The sequence below is a fragment of the Ochotona princeps genome, chromosome 10, assembly GCF_030435755.1.
Source record: "Ochotona princeps isolate mOchPri1 chromosome 10, mOchPri1.hap1, whole genome shotgun sequence".
Classification (NCBI taxonomy): domain Eukaryota; kingdom Metazoa; phylum Chordata; class Mammalia; order Lagomorpha; family Ochotonidae; genus Ochotona; species Ochotona princeps.
Genome location: NC_080841.1, coordinates 47,719,589 through 47,738,867, shown reverse-complemented (window position 1 = coordinate 47,738,867; position 19,279 = coordinate 47,719,589). Strand labels below are relative to the sequence as shown.

The following is a 19,279-nucleotide window of genomic DNA, read 5'->3' as shown; positions in this document are numbered from 1 at the left end:
TTGTTAGGTGTGACTATTAGTTGAATGTGCTTATAGAGGTCAGCACACTCCTTTTATATATAGCACAAGTGGCTGCTATCAGGATTACTCTCAGTCTGTAGGGAACAGCCATTCTAACAGAACTTTATATAGCTCAGCATCAAGTTTTAAATCATTCAAAGAGGGACTCAGTAAGGAGACACAATGGTCTCCTCCCAGAGAGAGATCGATGATCTATGGAGACACATTGGCCAGAGACATTTTTCCTTCACTGAGATGCAAAGCATGATGCTGGAATGCCCACTTAACTGCTAGTCCCAAAGAAAGGCAGCAGCCTCTAAAATCAATTGGCAGTGGAACATGGCCAAGGCAAAGGCCAAGTGGGAGATTGGAGACAATGCTGATGGATTACTTAGAGAATATTTAACATTACCAACAAGATAAAATGACAGATGAAGTTGGTTAAAGTTTTCAAACTCAAAAGAAAAATATTCAAGGTATTAGTGCGTCCTAAGCATTTTATTATATACTTTATCCTGGAAATAAATGTAAAATAAATCCACAGATAATAAAAAATAAAAGTAGTTATAGATAATACTCAAAGGATTGTGCAAACTCCAGCTACTACATATTTAGGATGTATAGTTTTAATAAGAAAGTCTATATGACACAAAAAAAAGTATGTTTTAGATCATTTTTAGAATTAGCATAAGTTCAATTCTATTTTCATTTATTTTTGGCTCTATAACATTATCACTATTAATCGTTGCAAAAATGTTTCAAGGTGGCTGAATAGAGATGCCAACATTTATCTCCTTGAGCACAAACAGCCAAAATAAATAAAATAAATAGATGTATTTCAATGTGACTGCCCATGGAAGAACAATGCAGGGCAATCACAGAAATGTGGTAGGACAGGGAGCCCGGATTGACAGCAGGCAGGAACAAAGACAACCAGCCACTGAGTCTCTGGCCCCAGGCCAAGGGGAAGCCTGATTGCAGGGCAGGGAAAATGGGAAAGTCCCAGCACAGTCCATGTGTAACAGCACCTTATATGGACAATCCCAGGGAAGGAAGGCATCCACACTCCCCAGAGACTAGGAGCTCAGCAAGGAGAGCTACCTAAAGAAAGGACTGCTGCTTTGGATCCAGTGAAGGAGCTCACATTCTATCTCCCACAACCCCAGATTACCAGCTGTGGCATTGCAGCAAGAAAAGACTCACTTTTAGAATCCATAGCACCCAGGGAACAGAATCCCTGCACATCTCCATCTCACCGGATACACCAGCACTCTAGCAACAAAGTTATCAGCCTCATCACTCCAGTTAAACCCAGCAAGACAATGGTGACCCTAACATATAATCTCAGTGCTTTGTACTATAAGGGGCACAGGGTACAAAACAGCAGGGAAACCCTGACCTTAAGGCATGGGAAGCAGGGACACCTAACCTCAGATTTGTAGCTTACTCCTGCACAATGCATATTACACAACTGCACCTTACTCCTAGCACACAGAGAACTACCTGATGCTGCCAGGCATCACGCACACAGGAGCTTCCAGGCAGCGCCGCTCACCACTGCCCAGAACTGTGCATGAAGCTGTCACCACTCCTACTGCTTCAGTCCCTTTCATAGGCGGTGCCTAGGGTGTAAAGAGATTAGGGTAGACAGAATATACCTTAACACAGTAAAGACTGGATATACAGGCAATGTCATACAGAATTAGGAAAACCTGAGAGTACTTCCTCTGAGATCTGGGATTAGGCAGAAACACCCACACTCATGGCTACTAATCAGTATAGTCCTGGAAATGTTATCCTGAACAAATAGGCAAAAGAAAGAAATAAAAGACATATAAGCAAGACAGAGAAAGTCAAATTATCCATATTTGCAGATGACATAATTTTATGTAAATGGAAACCAAAGAGGCCCACCATTTGGAATATTATAAATTTTATATTATAATTTTATAAATCATAATACACAGAAACAATACATGCAGATAGCAGCATTTTTAACATACCAATAAAAAAATGAATTCCGTGAGAAAGAACTTATCAGAGAAATCTCATTCACAATAGCTAAAAAAAATTACCTTGAAATACATTCATCCTAGGTTATTAACAATTTAAATAATGGAAAATTGCAAACAACTAATGACAAAAATTAAAGACTTCCTGTACTTATGGGTGGGAGAATTAATTAAAATGTGCATATTGCTTTCAATACGATCACCAATAAAATGTCAATGATACACAATTCTAAACTCTTTATAGAAGCACAAAACTCCAAATAGCCCCACTGCTCTTGAGCAAAAAGAACAAAGTTGGAAGTATTAACAAGGCCAGATTTCAAGGCACACTACCTAATGATTTAGACTAAAATGGCATGAGACTTGCATAAAAACAGATACATAAACCAATGGAACAGAATAGCCCCAGAATTTAACCTACACATCTACAGCCAATTCATCTTTGACAAGCACGTCAAAAACATAACCTGGAGAAAGAACAGTGTCTTCAGTAACTTGTGCAGGAAAAATCAGATATCCAAATATAGAAGTTTGAAGAAAGATTTCTCACTTTTCACCCTATACAAAAACCAATTCAATTTTTTTCATTTTTATGTATTTATATGTGTGTATGTATATACATACACATTTTATGTATGTATGTATTCAGTTCTAAAGCCTGTTTTCTTTCCTGTTATCTCCACTAATTAAAATACTCTCCTGAATTTTGTAAAAAAAAAATTTCAAAATGGGTCAAAGATTAAAAGAGCTAAAAAGCTCTCTGTAAATCTGTCTTTCCATAAAAAAATCTTTTTCAAAAAATAAAAATAAATAAAGTACCACTGAGGGTGAGCAGGAAGTATATCTCATCCTGGTTTTGTCATTTTCCTAATGGCTAATGCTGTAGAGTACCTTCGCCTGTGGTTACGGATATTATACCTACTTTGCTAAGACCATTTTTTCTTCTCCCCAAGATACTTTGACCTTACTACATTGAAACAAATATCCTGAAAATGCCACAGTGATGATGATCACCCTGGTTGCTCTTCCACTACCATTCCTAACATATCCACACTTAGAAACATTCTCATTAATAATTCCTTTTGAGTCTGATTTTCATGTCCTCTCATGGTTATTTCTAAACCTTAGGCAGAGTTCAACAGGAAAAACTAAACGATCATGCTCTTTTTTTTTTTTTAAATAAAATAGCTATCAAATTGTCTTGACTGTCATCAGCTTCAAACCTGCTATAGAGAGCAACACCTAAACCACAGTAGAGAAAAATCTCTCCCTTCTTTCTCTCTCAAGACTGATCTCTAATTGTTCATTACCTTTCAGAATGTTCCCAATTAAAAAATTATTTGTTTATTTAAAAAGCAGGGAGATCAAGACTAAACAAACAGAGACAAACAAAGGAAGATCATTCATGCCTGGTTCATTTGCCAGGTGGCTGCAATGGTCAGGGTTAGGCTAGGCTGAAACCGAGAGTCACAACTTCCTCTGATTCACCCACACAGACAGGGATAGCTCAAGCAGTGGGGCCACGTTCCCCTGGATTCTCAGGTCCATTAACAGGGAGCTGGCGTGGAAGTGGGGCAGCCAGTTCCGGCACTGACCTTCTGATATAGGCTGCAATGTCATAAGTGGAGGTTTAACTCACTGTGCCACAACACTGGTCCCAAAGCTCCCAAATTTTCAGTTAGAAGAAATAATATGCATTTCTCTAAAGCTTCACTCCTGGTAATAGCAGCACAGGTAATTTCTGAGAGTGAAATTCTGAAGCAAAAACAGGAGGAGGGATTCACTATTATATAATTCCTCTACTTGAAAGGATAAAAGTCAGCTCGTAGACTGCCATGGTAGAAATGAACTAAGGGAAGTCTTTGGCATCTTTCATCTTTGATTATTCGAACAGTTCAGGCTTCAGCAGAAATCCATATGAACCTCAAGACTGGTCAATTGACATTACAGAAATGCAAAAGATTTGGTTATCTGCCTTTCATGATCATTACATTATATGAAAGGTTTCAAGATACATTTTCAAAATTACTTAACCTTAAAAAAATAACATCATCTAGCTGAAATTGAAAAATTTTAAGCACGTATAAGCTATATGATGTTAATTTTAAATTAAGAAAAATTATATCTAGGGCCTGGTGTTGTGGCATAACAGGTAAAGCTGAGGCCTGTAACATCGCTTCCCATTTAAGTGTTAGAGTCCTGGATTTTCCAGTTCTAATCCAGTACTCTGCTAATGCATCCAGGAAAGCAATGGAAGATGGCCCAAGTTTTTGGGATCTGTCATCATGTAAGAAGCCCAGAAAGTTCCTCGTTCTTTGCCTTCAGCCCCATACAGCCCTGGCAGTTGTGGCCATTTGGCAGGTCAACCAGCAAATGGAAAACAACGTCTCACTGTCTCTGCATCTCTCTCCGTTACTCTGCCTTTTGAATACATTTTTTTAAAAAAAGCCTTAAAATGATTCATTTGAGCAGGAGAGGAAGGGAGAGAGGGAGAGGTTGTAAGAGCAGATGGAGGGTGAAATGCAGGTTGACTGGAAAAATCAGAAGAGACAAATGCAACCTCCACCTGCTGAATCATCTTCCAAATGTCTGCTACAGCCAGGATTGGGTGCAGCTAAAACCATGAGACAGGAATAAAATTGAGATCTCCTATATGAATGGAATGGACCCAACTACTTGAGTCACCACCACTCCTTCCAAAGTCTGCATTAGTAAGAAGATGGAGCAAGGAGCCAGCCTAGGGTTTCAACCCAGGTATCCCAATATGAGATGTGAGCATATTCATTAGTCTTATGTTTCGTAGGCTAAAAGACCCTACTGTAAGTTACACCTAAAGTATACTTGATCCCAGATAGCTGTACTTACAAATTTTGCTAAGAGTTTTTAAAAAGTTTTTATTGTTTATTTATTTATTTAGATCAAATGCTTATAGGAAATAAAAATTGTTCAGATAGTTTACAGGTTTCTATAAACACACTGAAAGATATTGAAATCCTTATCAAAGCAAGAAAATTTCTTCTTGGCTCTTGGTCCTAATTCACCTTGAGGTATACTCAACTCAAACTGAGGTTTTCTTACCTTCTTGAATGTGTGGCTTTTTTTTGGGGGGGGGATTACTGAAGCTTAAAAATCATCTCATGTATAATGGCAAGATAAAGACGCCAAAAAAAACCCCAAGATTTTCCTGTTTATGTTTCATCTTAGGATATCATATTCTGGGATTCTATGTTTCACAAAATGAATTTCCTAATTTCCAAAATTGTAGAGGTTTCTTTAACCTCATCTGTTTCTATATTGATTTTAGAAAATGAAAGGAGTGGCTCACTTTCTCAGTTACTAATGTCCTAATTACTACTAGCTTGCTAGATGACCTAATGGACACTAAGAATTTTCTGACTCCCTAAACTGGTCCAGCCTTGAACCTGTGAACATGAAGTTTATGTACGTATTCCTTCAAAGACATTTTAAATACATCTGCTTCCTATAATCCCTGTTGCCTTCACTCCATTCTAGAGTGCTGCCAGATTTACCGTGTCCACTACTATTAATTTCCTAAACTGCTTCTCACCACCACTTTCCAACTTACTACTCACTGGACAGCCAATGATCTTTTGATTAGATGAATCATACTAGGTTATTCCCTTTCCAAAAGAAATCTTTGGATGAATTCCTGTTACATGGGCAGTAAATGCCAGTCTCTTACCATGATAAAGTCCCTGCCTACTTCATCCAATGTATCTCACAGACCTCATCTGCTTTGCACAGCACTCAACACTTATGTTGGTTGCCCTGAAAACTCTCTCATCACCTGGATTACTCATGCTCCCACTACCCCATACCCATCATGCTCCTTCACTTAGCAGTTCCCTGGAGTTCTTTAGGAGTCCACGTAAATGTTGCCTTTTCAAAAAGACTTCCTCTGATCATTCTTTCCAAACCAATCTCTTCTACACCTTTGATTCTGCAAAAATTCTTTCTTTATTTTGCTCATAGCACAGATTGCAACTTGCAATATATTTTTTATTGAGATTTTAAATGTTTATTTTAACTGATACATAAATTTATATATATTCATGATATCATAGTATCATAAATATATGATATCATAAACATATTATATATATATATCCTGCAATGTTTTCAAAATACATATAGGTATATATCATCATTTACTATTTCTCTACAGTGAAAACATCCCACATGTTCTCTTCTAGATAGTTTGGAGATATATACGGTATATTATCACTATTATTATCTGTTTGCTTTATAACTAAACACCAGTACTTTTTTTCCTAGTTAACTGTAACTTAATCCCAATTAATCAAAATTCCTCAACTTGAAGTTTAAATGTATACTTGTTATTGTATAGTCTCATTAGAGGATATGATTCACACTGCCAGGCACAAAGCTGAATTTCTCAGAGTTATCTGTCTCCTTCTAATACATACTAATTACTCCTATTCTTGAATACAGATCATGGTCCCCACATATTCTTGGTCTCCACAAGCCATTATTTTGACTGTGTGGTTTTTCAAATATCCTTCTAAATCTTCATTTATAGGACGCTGGCACTAGGAAGAAAGTTTCTTTATGGCTGATATCTCTAGAAACTGAAGCTAAATGAAAAGAGTAAATGATTGGCCAAATTCTATGTCGCCATAATGTAACAATGCTAAATATCTGACCAAGAGGGAGTATCACTTACGCATCCAAAAAACGCGTTATTACATATGGAGAAATCTTTCCTTACCTCAGCTTTTTCAGATTTTCTATGAAAAAATAACAGTAACCTTATTGTTAAATGTCACAATTATTGCTTCATATTCTCTCATCTACAACTCATGAGTACCTGTTATTAAAATAGTTGACTACAGTGTTCCCATATTTCTCATTCACTTTCATGCATTTAAATTTTTAAAATGACAAGCTTCTTTTCGTTATATCAAACAATGCTGTAATTTCTGCCTAATACGATAGATATCTTATATATGATCACACTAAATTATTTTCACTTTTGGCTACTTTTCATTTGGTATTATAAACCTCCCAATTATTTATACTACATATTTTTCTTGTTCTCATGCTAAAGAATACAGTAAAACTCATATTTTCACTTAAATTTATGGACCAAAAATTAAATACAAGTTATAAAATAATTATAAAATAATTTCATATAGCTCTAACTTAAGCATAGTTTGAAATGTAAAGATGCACTTTCATGATTTGTCTCATTTGTTAATTATAAAGCTAAGATTTGACATAATCTCTTAGTCTTACGTTTATTATAGCTATGGAATCTTAGTATAAGTGAAAGTGGTCCCTTCCAATACTTACTCTGATGACATTATATGTAAATCTCAACATACAGCTCTCTTGAATACAAATTACAGAAATGGGAATGCTAACAAGGCTTAAGGTATTCTCTAAATCAACGTTTAATCTTCTAAGGACAGACATCCAAATAATTTCCTTCTAATTACAAATTTCATCTGGGCTGAAACCAGATTTGATTGCCACATGCTTGTGCAATTAGAGGAACAGCTACGCTCTCTTTTTTGGTTCATCAAAGACTACCTGTCTAAAAGGAAAACACACAAGTAATTAAATTAGACAACACTTTAAACATAACCCTTACTAATGTCACAATTGATTTATTGAATTAAAATATTCTAAACTGACTAAACATGAAATTATGATAGGCCATAATACAAGTTATGGGGTTGTAGCCCAGTTGCAAGAGTCAGTTTTCTTGCCTGCAATCCCTTCTCTGTGAAAATTCTATGTCAGTTCCAAGATCCACGCCACATGTTCTCCGGGAAGGATGAGCGCCTCTCCTCACTGTTCCTGTTGCACATTCTATCCCAACTGTACTAGACTGCTAGCTCAAGAAAGACTAGAGCTGCATTGAAGATACTCGAATGTCTCAGGGCTTAGTAAAAATTTGAAAGGGGTGGAAAAATCACAAAAAACTTCACATGGTTACAGAGCTGAACATTCAGCCTGAAAATAAAGGAAAAGTGAGATGTGAAGTTATTAGGAAAGCCCAACTCTTCTCCCAGAACCTGGAACATAGATAATTAGGGTCAGAAAGTGCACACATCCCTAATCTACCTCTGTCCCTTTCTTTAACACAGCTCTTGTCCTAGTTCCATGGGGCCTTATTAATAACCAGGTGACGCTAATGCTAATGCCCTCCTGAAAACACAGGATGAGGTAGGGCAATTTCCTCACTTATTAAAACTATGTCACATGAGATCTTCTGGGAGGTGCTTGGCAGAAAAAAATATTAGTTTACTTCTACCTTCTAGTAAATAAGTGAATAGCAGCAGATTGAAAAGATTGAACATTTTAAAATCAAACTTCTGTTTTTGTTCTATGTTGCTCAGTGATGCCCTATCTGGACTTCTTTAAAAAAAGAATTTCATATTAAAGACTGCGTATGCCTAGTTGGAAGTATATGAGAAATATTTTTTTTATTTATGTCCTAAGCACCAAAATAGGACTCCATATGGTACAGTGTAGATGCGTAGGCATAGTTGCACTAAGATTTTAAACAAAAGTTCATCCTCTGATTCAGAACCAAGATGCTTTACTTAACCAAGAAAGTAATTGTGTCACAATATTTTGTACTTATAGACTACATTCTTAAGATATTTTCTAGGTCTTGTCCATATAGTATATTACCTTGAAAAAAGCCATAATTGGCAAAATATTTACACTAAATGATGGGTAAATATTCATCAGGTACCCAACATGTAAATAATGTTAAACACTTTAACCACCTTTTACTTGGGTTATACAATAGTACTCTCTGATAGTTATTTTTTCCACTTTGTAGGTTAGGAAACTATGGCTCGTGAAGAATAAGAAATTTCTACTGTCCTGAAGCTACTAACTGAAACAGATAACTAGAAGACCTTATGTTTTGCAAACTACTTAGACAAGAGAGATAGCAGCCATAATCAGTATGATCATGTAGAAATTCACCATTTCAAGAAACAGCAGTTAAATGATATGGGTTATCAGAACAAAGCAAGAAAACACAGAATTATTACCACTATCTAATAAGGCATCACAAACGACAGGGTAAGGGAATTTTATACAAATAAGAGCAAGGTAAATTGTGGATATGATTAATACCATCTTTCAAGCTATTTCTACCTTGATAAGAAATCTTGTTAACTCATGGGTTATTTCTGAAGACTTGATGAATAGTCGACTACTGTTTACTTTTGGGGAGACGAGAACCGTTCTTCCTTCATTCCAAACACACTGCAATGAGTGATTTATTGTGAACTTTCATTCACAATATCTCCCTCTCTGGCAGGGTTGGGTTTCTGAAACATTGGACTGTGCAGAGACGAAGGTAGAAACAAGACACCTGCAAGTTTTTGTGGGGAATTTTCAATATGGAGAGGGAGTGTGCTCACTCACTCCTCCTGGGGTTGTGAGAGGTCAGCCATGACTCCACTGAGTAACCTAACTGGGGAAACAGGTAACCTGTGTGAAAAGGGAGACACTAGGAGGAGGGAAGAGAAAGGCAGAGAAAAGAGGAAGGGGAGTCGAAAGAAGTAGAGAGGCATTCAGGAAAGACTGTTAAAAAAGACACACAGGGAGTGGAAGAGAGAAACCCTCCTAGCTAACCCCAACAACTGCAGGCACATTCTTCCCTCACACATTCCACAAGTAAGTTCCATCTCTGCCCTTCTGTGGTTCGATTCTCTACACATTCTCTTTTTGTTCAAGGCACTTGACATAGATCTTTTTTTATTACCGGCAATGTTCAATTTAAGTTATGCAAGAAAACATGTCCATTACTACACAAGGTTTTTATTTCCAGACCCTCATGACAGGCAACGGCATAGTAAGTCTACTGAGCAGTTATTTATAGGGAACACTAAGAAAGGCAATGTGGCTCAATGACAGCAATACCAGAAGACGCTAGGTAGCTCCTGGGGAAATAAATACCAAAATGCAAACAATAAGAAATAGCACAAAGCAAAAATCAAATATATCGTTAGGGTGCATAGATTATCAAAATCTGTTCATGGTATATGTAGCTATATAGAAAATAGAAACAGAGAGCTTAAGGACCAACATCTTATTCTAAATATTTGGGATTCTACCTGAGGTTCTATTCACATTAATCCTCACTGCACCATAATCTTATTTGCTGTCAGTGACCTAGGATACCCTAGGTATTCCTAAAATGCTCTCCCATTTCAATACAGGAACTGTAATGCTGTGCTTGCTCCCAGTCCTGTCAGCTGCATAGGGCTGCTGTTGGGGAGACACACAAAGCACCACCGTCAGAATGGCTTTGTGTTTGCTCCAATGCTTTGCTATCTTGAAATTGCTAGTTTCTAAATAAACAAATACACATTTCTCTTTTTCAGTATTTATCAGAAATTACAGTGACTCTGTACTAAGGATACTTGCTCTATAGATGACTCAGACCAATGGCCTTCCTTTTCAAAGCAGCCTGCTTATTATGTGCCAAGAGGTATGATACATTTCAGCGTCAGGACCCTGCACGACGGCTTAGTGGCTAAATCCTTGCCTTGCACAATATGGGCACCAGCTCATGTTCTGGCAGTTCTGCTTCCCAGCCAGCTCCCTGTTTGTGGCCTGGAAAAGCAACAGAGCATTACCCAAAGCCTTGAGAATCTGCACCCGCGTGGGAGACCCGGAAGTAGCTCCTGACATCTGGTATCAGAGCAGTTCAGCTCTCGCCACTGTGGCCATTTGGGGACAGATGAGTTTTCTCTGTGTAAATCTGCCTTTCCAACAAAAATAAATAAATCTTACGCTCACCTGTCACATACTTTTGATGATATTGTTATTTAGAAGCACTACTCCATACCACAGAGCACATGGCTAGGGAGCTGTGTATCTGAACTCATCTAAACATTTTCTCCAAGATGGCATCTCCTGAGCACAAGCTCTGGATGTGGTAGTAGAGTAGAGCCACGATAAGAGTGTCCACCTAGGGTCCTTGTCTGGAGACCTAAAGAGGCTGTGTCACGACAGGCCTAGCCACCTTTCAGCTGTGATGGACTTGCTCACATGACATACATTAGATTTGCTATTCCAAAATGATAACATCAGCATTCCTATCTGTTTGCTGCCCAAATCAAACCATTGCCGTTCTTTAGCACTGTGCTTTCAGACATGATACAAATAATTGTGTAAGGTCAAACACAAATCTTTCCCTGCAGTACCTTAATGTGAAGGAGTGCTAGGTCCTTTTCTAGGTAGTGGAACAAAGTTAGAGCTAAGAGGAGAGCCAGGCAGGCGCATGAAGGAAAGTTGTACATGACACACTATAATGTATTAGTGTTTTCCAACCTCACCCAGCCTTTTTTGAGTAAAAAGTCACATCATTCAGTTTGAAGGAAAGGAATGATGAGTTCAATGTGTTTATTTTTAAGCAATTATCTCACCTTATGGATGTTTGATCAAAATCACACCTTTTATATTAATGGCTACGGATTCACTCTGAGGTAGAACAAGGTCATTCTCTTTAGAGGTGTTTAAAGTGATTTCTGTTTGTCAGCTCTCTCCTCTGCTATGTAACATGCACTGAGGGGCAGTATTTCTGTGCCAGACTTACAGATTCTAATTCATCAATTCCATGAGTGAGCACAAGTCTAGCTTAGTCTACAAGTACAATAAAAGCTAGTGATTAATTTCACCTGTTTTAAGAAGGTATCAAAAAATTCCAAAAAGAAGGTATCAACATCTATTTGAAAATGAAAACTAAATTGGTATCCACAGTTCCACGTGAAAGCAGATCAAAATCAAGACAATAAGCAGAAAACTGGAATTTTATGGTACTGATGGGCCAGGTCTCTTAGGATGTGAGTTTTCTAAGGATCAGATGCAAAGACACTGTGAGTACAGCAATGTTAGAAAGCATATAACTGATTTGGTATTAGGGTTTGCTTTATACTATGGATTTTGTTTCCTTTTCATGTTCCCACTAGACTTAGTTATTTGGGGCTGTGAGCCTGGGAGGGCCAGCTTTCTTTATGACTTAATATTTAATATGCCTCCATGGAATTTTATAATCACATAGACATTATTTCATATACTTTAAGAGGAAAGATTTCCTTTCGTCCCTGAAAAGATTTATTTAGGAAATGAGATGCTGTTCTGCAAGGATCTTAAAAGGTCATTTCAAAAACATTGATCATGCATGTTTCTTTATGACATTTGCCTAAAATTTTGATATGAACAGCTAAATTGGCCCGTCCCATGAACTGAGCAGCGAGGAGCACAATAGCAATGTCGCCACAGTTTTTGCTATCTTTTTAAAGTTAAATGGTTTTGTCAGCCCAGCAAGGGTCTGTTTTTTGGCAGTTTCCTCACATTGTAGGTTGTTTTACCAGACACGAGTCCCGGCATACCACCACCTAGCTACTTGCTGTAGCATTACAACCTCTATGCCTACTCCTTTTACTCAAACTCCACATTTTGCCAAATGTCAGCACACTTTGGTTTGCAAGCCCAGGGTAAGGGCCATTTTTCACTCAGGCTATAAAAGTTGCCAACCCCAGTGGCATCACACCTAATAAACTATCGGTTTTAAAATGCTGTTGTGCAGATGAAAACACCTACCTTTCTTGTAGAATAAGTTTGTTCTCTTTCTTCCAAAAGTCTTTAAAGTCAGAACTGAATTCATGCCAGATACTGAAGAAAACATTTGGGGACACCTCCTTCTCTCCAATTTTTGGTTTCATGAAGAAATAGGCTGTGGTCTCCAAGAAACTGTCAAAGCAGAGGCACATGAGAACAGAAAAGCTGTGATGACTTCCCAATACGGGCTATTCCTTCTCCATCCAAATGCTGATTTCATTCATACGCATTCATTATTACCAAGAGAAATCAAACTTCACACTCCAACAGTAGTCCTTCAGGGTTCATTCTTTATGGCTTCATGTCACAATTTTAGAAATGCAGTACAAGCTGATACTTCAACACTAATAACAGACAATAACTATTCCTGGTTCAATTCCATTTTCAAGATCAATCACTATATATTTACTGTGTTTTGAAAATTAACCAATAACCAAGTTGAAACATACTGAAAGCTATGGGACTCTATTTTCTTTTTTAACTCCAAACAAATGGAACATCAGTCATTGGTCCCCAAACTAATATACATTCATCCTTAAATTATATCACATGTATATTATTTGTCTTCCTATATATATTGCTGGGGGACATGTGGAAGATGGTGTTCCAGGCAGTGCTGACAAATTCTCCTACCAAAGACCACAGTATTCTATCACTGAGAAGACACCAATGCAACATCCAGGATTGTGACTGTTAAATGGATCAATCATCTAAAAGTTCCACTCAGATAGCTTCACATTGTTGAGCTCAAGAGTTTTTCAGGGTTATTTGGCAAGAAATATATAACTAGTAAATGGTAAGTTTACAACTTAATGAAAGTCTTCTAGCTTTGTGACTAATGCTCTGAAAAGGACTGTAGCGAATAGAGTTGCTAGTGTCACGGTGAAGGCACCCTGCTGGTTGGTGAAAGAAGGCCAGAGATGTTGCAAAATGGGGTGGCATGGGGCCCTGTGTGATGGCATAGTGGTTAAGGTCCTCGCCTTGAACGCACCGGGATCCTATATGGGCACTGGTTCTGATCCTGGCAGCTCCACTTCCCATCCAGCTCCCTGCTTGTGGCCTGGGAAGGCAGTCGAGGACAGCCCAATGCTTTGGGACCCTGCACCCATGTGCGAGACCCGGAAGATGCTCCTGGCTTCGGATTGGCTCAGTTCCAGCCACTGCGGCTCACTTGGGAGTGAATCATCGGACGGAAGATCTTCCTCTCTGTCTCTCCTCTCTGTATATCTGACTTTGTAATAAAAATAAATAAATCTTTTTAAAAAAATGGGGTGGCATGCAATCCTCATTTTTTCTTTTATCTTTTCATTTCTATTTTGGAATATGCTCAGTGCCGTTTTGCTATCCAGTACTCAAGACTGATTTAATCTGATATAAACATCTCCACAATGATCTGTCCAATATAAATGGGTATTCATACACACACACATTTGACTATATTCAGCTTCATATAATTGCTTTGAACATGTGCTATGAAAATTACAATTGGCATTAGAAAATGAAATCTTTAAGATGAGTATGTGCAGAAGATTAGATCACACATTAAAAAATTCACAATTTTCCTGACCATTGGCTACCAAGGTGTGAGTAGTGTCTGCTTTTAAACTTGCCTTACGGATATGTTTCAGAAGCAAAATTCTCCCAGGACACCCATGTTTAAGTTCTGGAAAGAGATAAAGATACTGATTTAACTGTACCCAAGGATTTCAAGAATTATGTACTTCTTTGTGGGCATTGTGATTCAGAGGGTTAAGCCATGGCATGAATGTCCAGCTTATGATATATCTGGATCACATTTATTAAAACTGATAAAGTATACACAAATACCCCTCGTGGAAAAACTGGTCATTTTTCTTTCATTTCTAAGGAGTATTTGTGACCCATTAGAGTAAAGTTAAATCTCAAAACCTTTGACTACAAAATTTAATTCTCTCTCAGCACTTCTCTGGTATTTATATTTTAAATAATTGATTACGACAGAGCAACCTAATCTGTGTAGACAGAAATATCTACGTTAAAACTGTTGATTTCTCTGCTCAGTTGTCTTGCAACACTTTGAAAGTTTTACAACAAGACAACATGCTATCAAAGAAAAAGTGTAGTATCAAGACTGGAAAAAATGTGGGGATAGCAATGTGGCAAGACAAGTTAAATTCCAAGACAGGCTCAAGTCCCATCTGCTCCAATTCCAATCCAGCTCCCTGCTAACACACCTGGAAATCAGGCAGAAGATGTCCCTTGTGCTTGGGCCATTTAGAAGACTGAGAAGAAAACCTTGGCTCTGGCCCAACCGTGGCAGCTGTGATCATTCGAAGAGTGAAACAGAAAACGGGAAAGTTCTCTCTGTCTCTCCCTCTTTTTCTGTAACTCTTTCAAATAAATAAAGATTAAAGATTCAGAAAAATTGAATAGACAATCCTGAGTATGTGTATCTAGCTATATGAGCAAACCACTGAACAAATCATATTTTTCCTCTGTAAAACAGATTATCTTGATATTAAAAAGTAATTTCTAATGTTTGTTGAATGTTTCAATACAAAACAAATTTGTATTGCATATTACTTGATATTACATACAGCATGTACATAATATTGCATAGTAAATAAATAAAAATATATTTCCTACAAATTTTCTCTAAATGTTAACTGATCCAATGAGGCATGATTTATTGACATCTACACATAAAATTACATTCCCTGGAAAAATTTCTTTGGTTACTGATATATAGAGAGATTTCTAAGACTAGGAGGAGCTATCCTATTTTTAAATAATGTGATCTCTGCCTTAGGCTGGTAATTTAACTTGTGAATCTCAGGTTCTTCACCTGTAAAGTTTAGAGAAGGCCTGCGTTTCCAGGTTGTCATGAAGATTAACTGAAAAGTACCTTACCAGTAATAAACTAAAATAGCATTCTATGTATTAAATCTTTCAGAGGCAAGTATTCTTCACCAAAACTGCTCTTTGTGCAAAACCTCATGACTTAGTGAGACTTATTACTCTCCAAAAATAATTTAAAGGGGTGTGAAGCTGATTAATAAGATGAAACTTGCATCCACAGTTCATTCATTTGTTTTAAAGATTTATTTTATTTTTATTGGAAAGTCATATACAAAGGAGGAGAGACAGAGGAAGATCTTCCATCTGATGATTCACTCCCCAAGTGACCACAATGACTGGAACTGCACTGATCTGAAGCCAGGAGCCAAGAGCCTCTTCCAGGTCTCCCACGTGGGTGGCAAGGTCTCAAGGCTTTGGACCATTCTCATTTGCCTTCCCAGACCACAAGCAGGGAGCTGGATGGGAAGTAGGGCCACTGGAATCAGAACCGACACCCCTGTGAGATCCTGGCACATGCAAGGAGAGGACTTTAGTCACCAGGTTATAGTACTGGGCCGCATAGCACATTCTTTGAAGGTGTCTCAGATAAGTGTCACTTGAACATACAACTGAAGACCTTTGAGTATTACTTCAACTGTGCCCAACCAACCAAACCCTTAGAAAAAGTGCTAATATTTTTCAAACAGCCAAGCAAATGCTATGGCTATAATGTGAAGGTTAGCAAGGCATACCACAGGTTATATAAAAGTGCTTTGCATTAAGCAATATTTAGCTAGTTATAACGTATATGGCCCAAAAGATAGCCATTTGAGTGGTAGGCTAGATCTAAACTAGTCTCCTTTGAGAAAGCTCTCTTTTATTAAATCTGAAACCAAAATGTTCTGTCCACAAAACAACAGTACATACTCACTAACAGGGAGAGAGATATTTTGTCTGGCATCTTCCTTGCTACACAGACTAATTTGTGAGCCTTGCTCCAAATGTTATGGCATACTAGGAAGCAATAGTGGGGCTCAGCACAATAGCCTAGTGGCTAAAGTCCTTACCCTGAACACACTGGGATCCCATATGGCTGCCAGTACAGTGCCACAGAGGTTGGCATTTATACATGGTAGCTTAAGCTATTTCACCACGATTTTGTCCTCTGGCTTTCATTTGTCAGACAAACTAAACTTTAACAAAAGAGGCACACTTCATTATGATAAAATATCAGCTAATCAGGAACATGTAGTAATCATGCAGATACATATACCTATTAAAGGAATTTTAGACTATCTGAAGAAAAAATAAAATAAAATAAAAATTGTAGGACTAAAAGCAAAAAGTAAAAAAAAAGTAAAAATTAAGGTCTCAAATGGATATTTTAATATCCTTTTATTTCCTGGTAATTGATGAACTTCGCAAAAATATTACTAAAAATATGGAAGATTTAAATATTACTTCCACCATATTAACCAAACTGACATTTATAGGACGTTATAACCAATGACAGAATGTAAGAGAAACATTCACCAAAACAGATATGCTGAGATGTCAATTAAGGATCATTAATTTCAAAGGACTGGAATTATTCTGCATCTATATTCTGATCATATTGGTATTGCTACATTAAACAATTATAAAATATAGAAAATCTGTATTTTGGGAGCTAAGTAAACTGACTAGTGATAAATATAGTTCAATAAGAAATCTTTAAAGATACTTGAAATTAGTTTCAACTGAAAAAAGTGAAAACAAATCATTAGGACACATGGGATGCTGAGAAAAATAAAACTAAAGAGAAGTTTGGAACTTTAAAGTGCTTATGTTAGGATGGGGGAAAAATCAATGTACAGGCATCTAATTCTAAAGCTACAAAGGAGTTACTTTATCTCAACATGATATAAGAATAAAATGCAAACAGCACAGAGCAGAAATAAAAACAATTCTTTACAAGAAAATCAGCAAGATCAGAAACTAGCTTTCTGAAAACTTTAATAAAACTGGTAAATTCCTGTCCAGAGTGTTTAAGAAAAAAGAAGGGAAAATACATATGCTTAATATATATTATAAAATATATATTACTGCTAAGAGGGAAGAAAGCACCAGCATTGCTGTAGACCACATGCACTGAAACTGACAATATGAAGACATCAGTAACAGTCACATGCCAACACTGCTGCTCAGCCTTTCGGCTAGGATCAAGTGCAAAAATTATATGTGAATAGATCTGATATCTGAGATAACATAAATGAATTTACTAACCAATAAAACTTGCTAAAACCTACAAATTAAGTAAGGGTATAAATAACCCTGTATGTATTGAGGAAATTACAACCATTTTCAATAAAAATGATTTTAAATAGAAAATTCTTCTTGAAATCTTATAATCAAAATAATCACCACCTCTCAAATATTTGGTTCAAATTGTTTCAAGATATATCAAATATCATCTGATGATGCATTAGTCAAACTTACATTCTTTCAGAAAATAGAGAAGCAAATAACTCCAGCTCAATTTATAAGGCTAGCATTATCCCAATGTTGACAATATAATGTACAATGGATACTTATGACAGAAAAAAGAAATTAATAGACAAAATAACCTCCACAACATAAGCAAAACATTATTTAATCATATACTAGCAAATTGAATACCTCAATTTCTAAAGCAGATCTAAAATAATAATAATTATGGCTTATCACAATAATAAAAACTGGTTTCAGCATTCCAATGTAATTTGCCGCATTAATTGCAAAGAAGGAAAACCACGTATTTGTTCTTAATCTCCTTTTCTGGAAAATTCCAAAAATAAATCTGAAGTGATCAAAGTGTTATTTTGTATGCTGGAAGTCTCTAAGGAGCTTCAGCTTGGGAGGAAGTCACTGGAAGGATCAAGGAGATTTAGAAAGTTGGGACTTTCAGGCCAGCATTGTAACATGGAGAGTAATGCCGCCCCCTGCAATGCCAGCATCATGTAGGATGCTCCTCTTCTATTTCAGCTCCGTGATACTGGCCTGGAAAAGCAGAGGAAGCTAGCCCAGGTGCTTGGAATCCCTTTCACTCATGCGAGAAACTGGATGAAGCTGCTGCCTCTTAACATCAGCCTGAGTCACACTGGTTCTTGCAGCCATGTGGGGAGTATACCAGGAGATGGAAGAGCTCTATCTTCCTCTCTCTAACTTCGACTTTCAAAATATCTAAATATTTTTAAAACAATCATAATAAAAATGGTTGGGACCTTCAGTCTCACTTCCTCTCTTCCAGGGAGAACTGAAGTTCATCTGATCACACATGGCCAATCATTTAGTCAATAACTCAATGTGATGAAGCTGCCACAGGAACCCGAAAGAAGAGCAGCTGGAGAGCTGTGCAGGGAGAGGTTCCAGAACAGTCTAACCACAGAAGGTGTGAGCACTTTGCCTTTTCCTCCACCTCTGACTTCAGGGGTTCATCAGAAAGCATACAATTGTCCTTATACACGTGTTTGCTGTTAAAGGTTGATGGATCTCTACATCATTCTTTTAAAACTGGCAACCTAAGGGAAAGAGTCTTCAGTTTCCTATAGGCTTTATATTCTGCCTATGCCCAATGACGGAAAGTATTTCTTTAAAAAAAAAATATTCAGTAACTTTAAAAAAAGAATAAAAAAGCTCATCATTTTACAAATTGTAAGGATTTAATGCATCTAGATAATGGCAAAAGAGCAACTTTTGACAACAGAGACAAACTACCAAGCATAAAATGCTTCCATCTGACATATCACACCACGTCACAGCTCCTAATATTCAAATTTATCAACATCTAGAGC

General features: G+C 37.2%; 1 protein-coding gene across 1 annotated transcript in view; it reads right to left on the bottom strand.

Moving 5' to 3' along the window:
• Nucleotides 1-19,279, bottom strand: part of FMN2 (formin 2) — a 293,706-nt gene that overhangs the window by 16,706 nt on the left and 257,721 nt on the right. Inside the window, exon 17 of the mRNA XM_058669764.1 lies at nt 12,633-12,782. Within this exon, the coding sequence (XP_058525747.1) occupies nt 12,633-12,782 (150 nt within the window). The remainder of the gene's footprint in view (nt 1-12,632; nt 12,783-19,279) is intronic.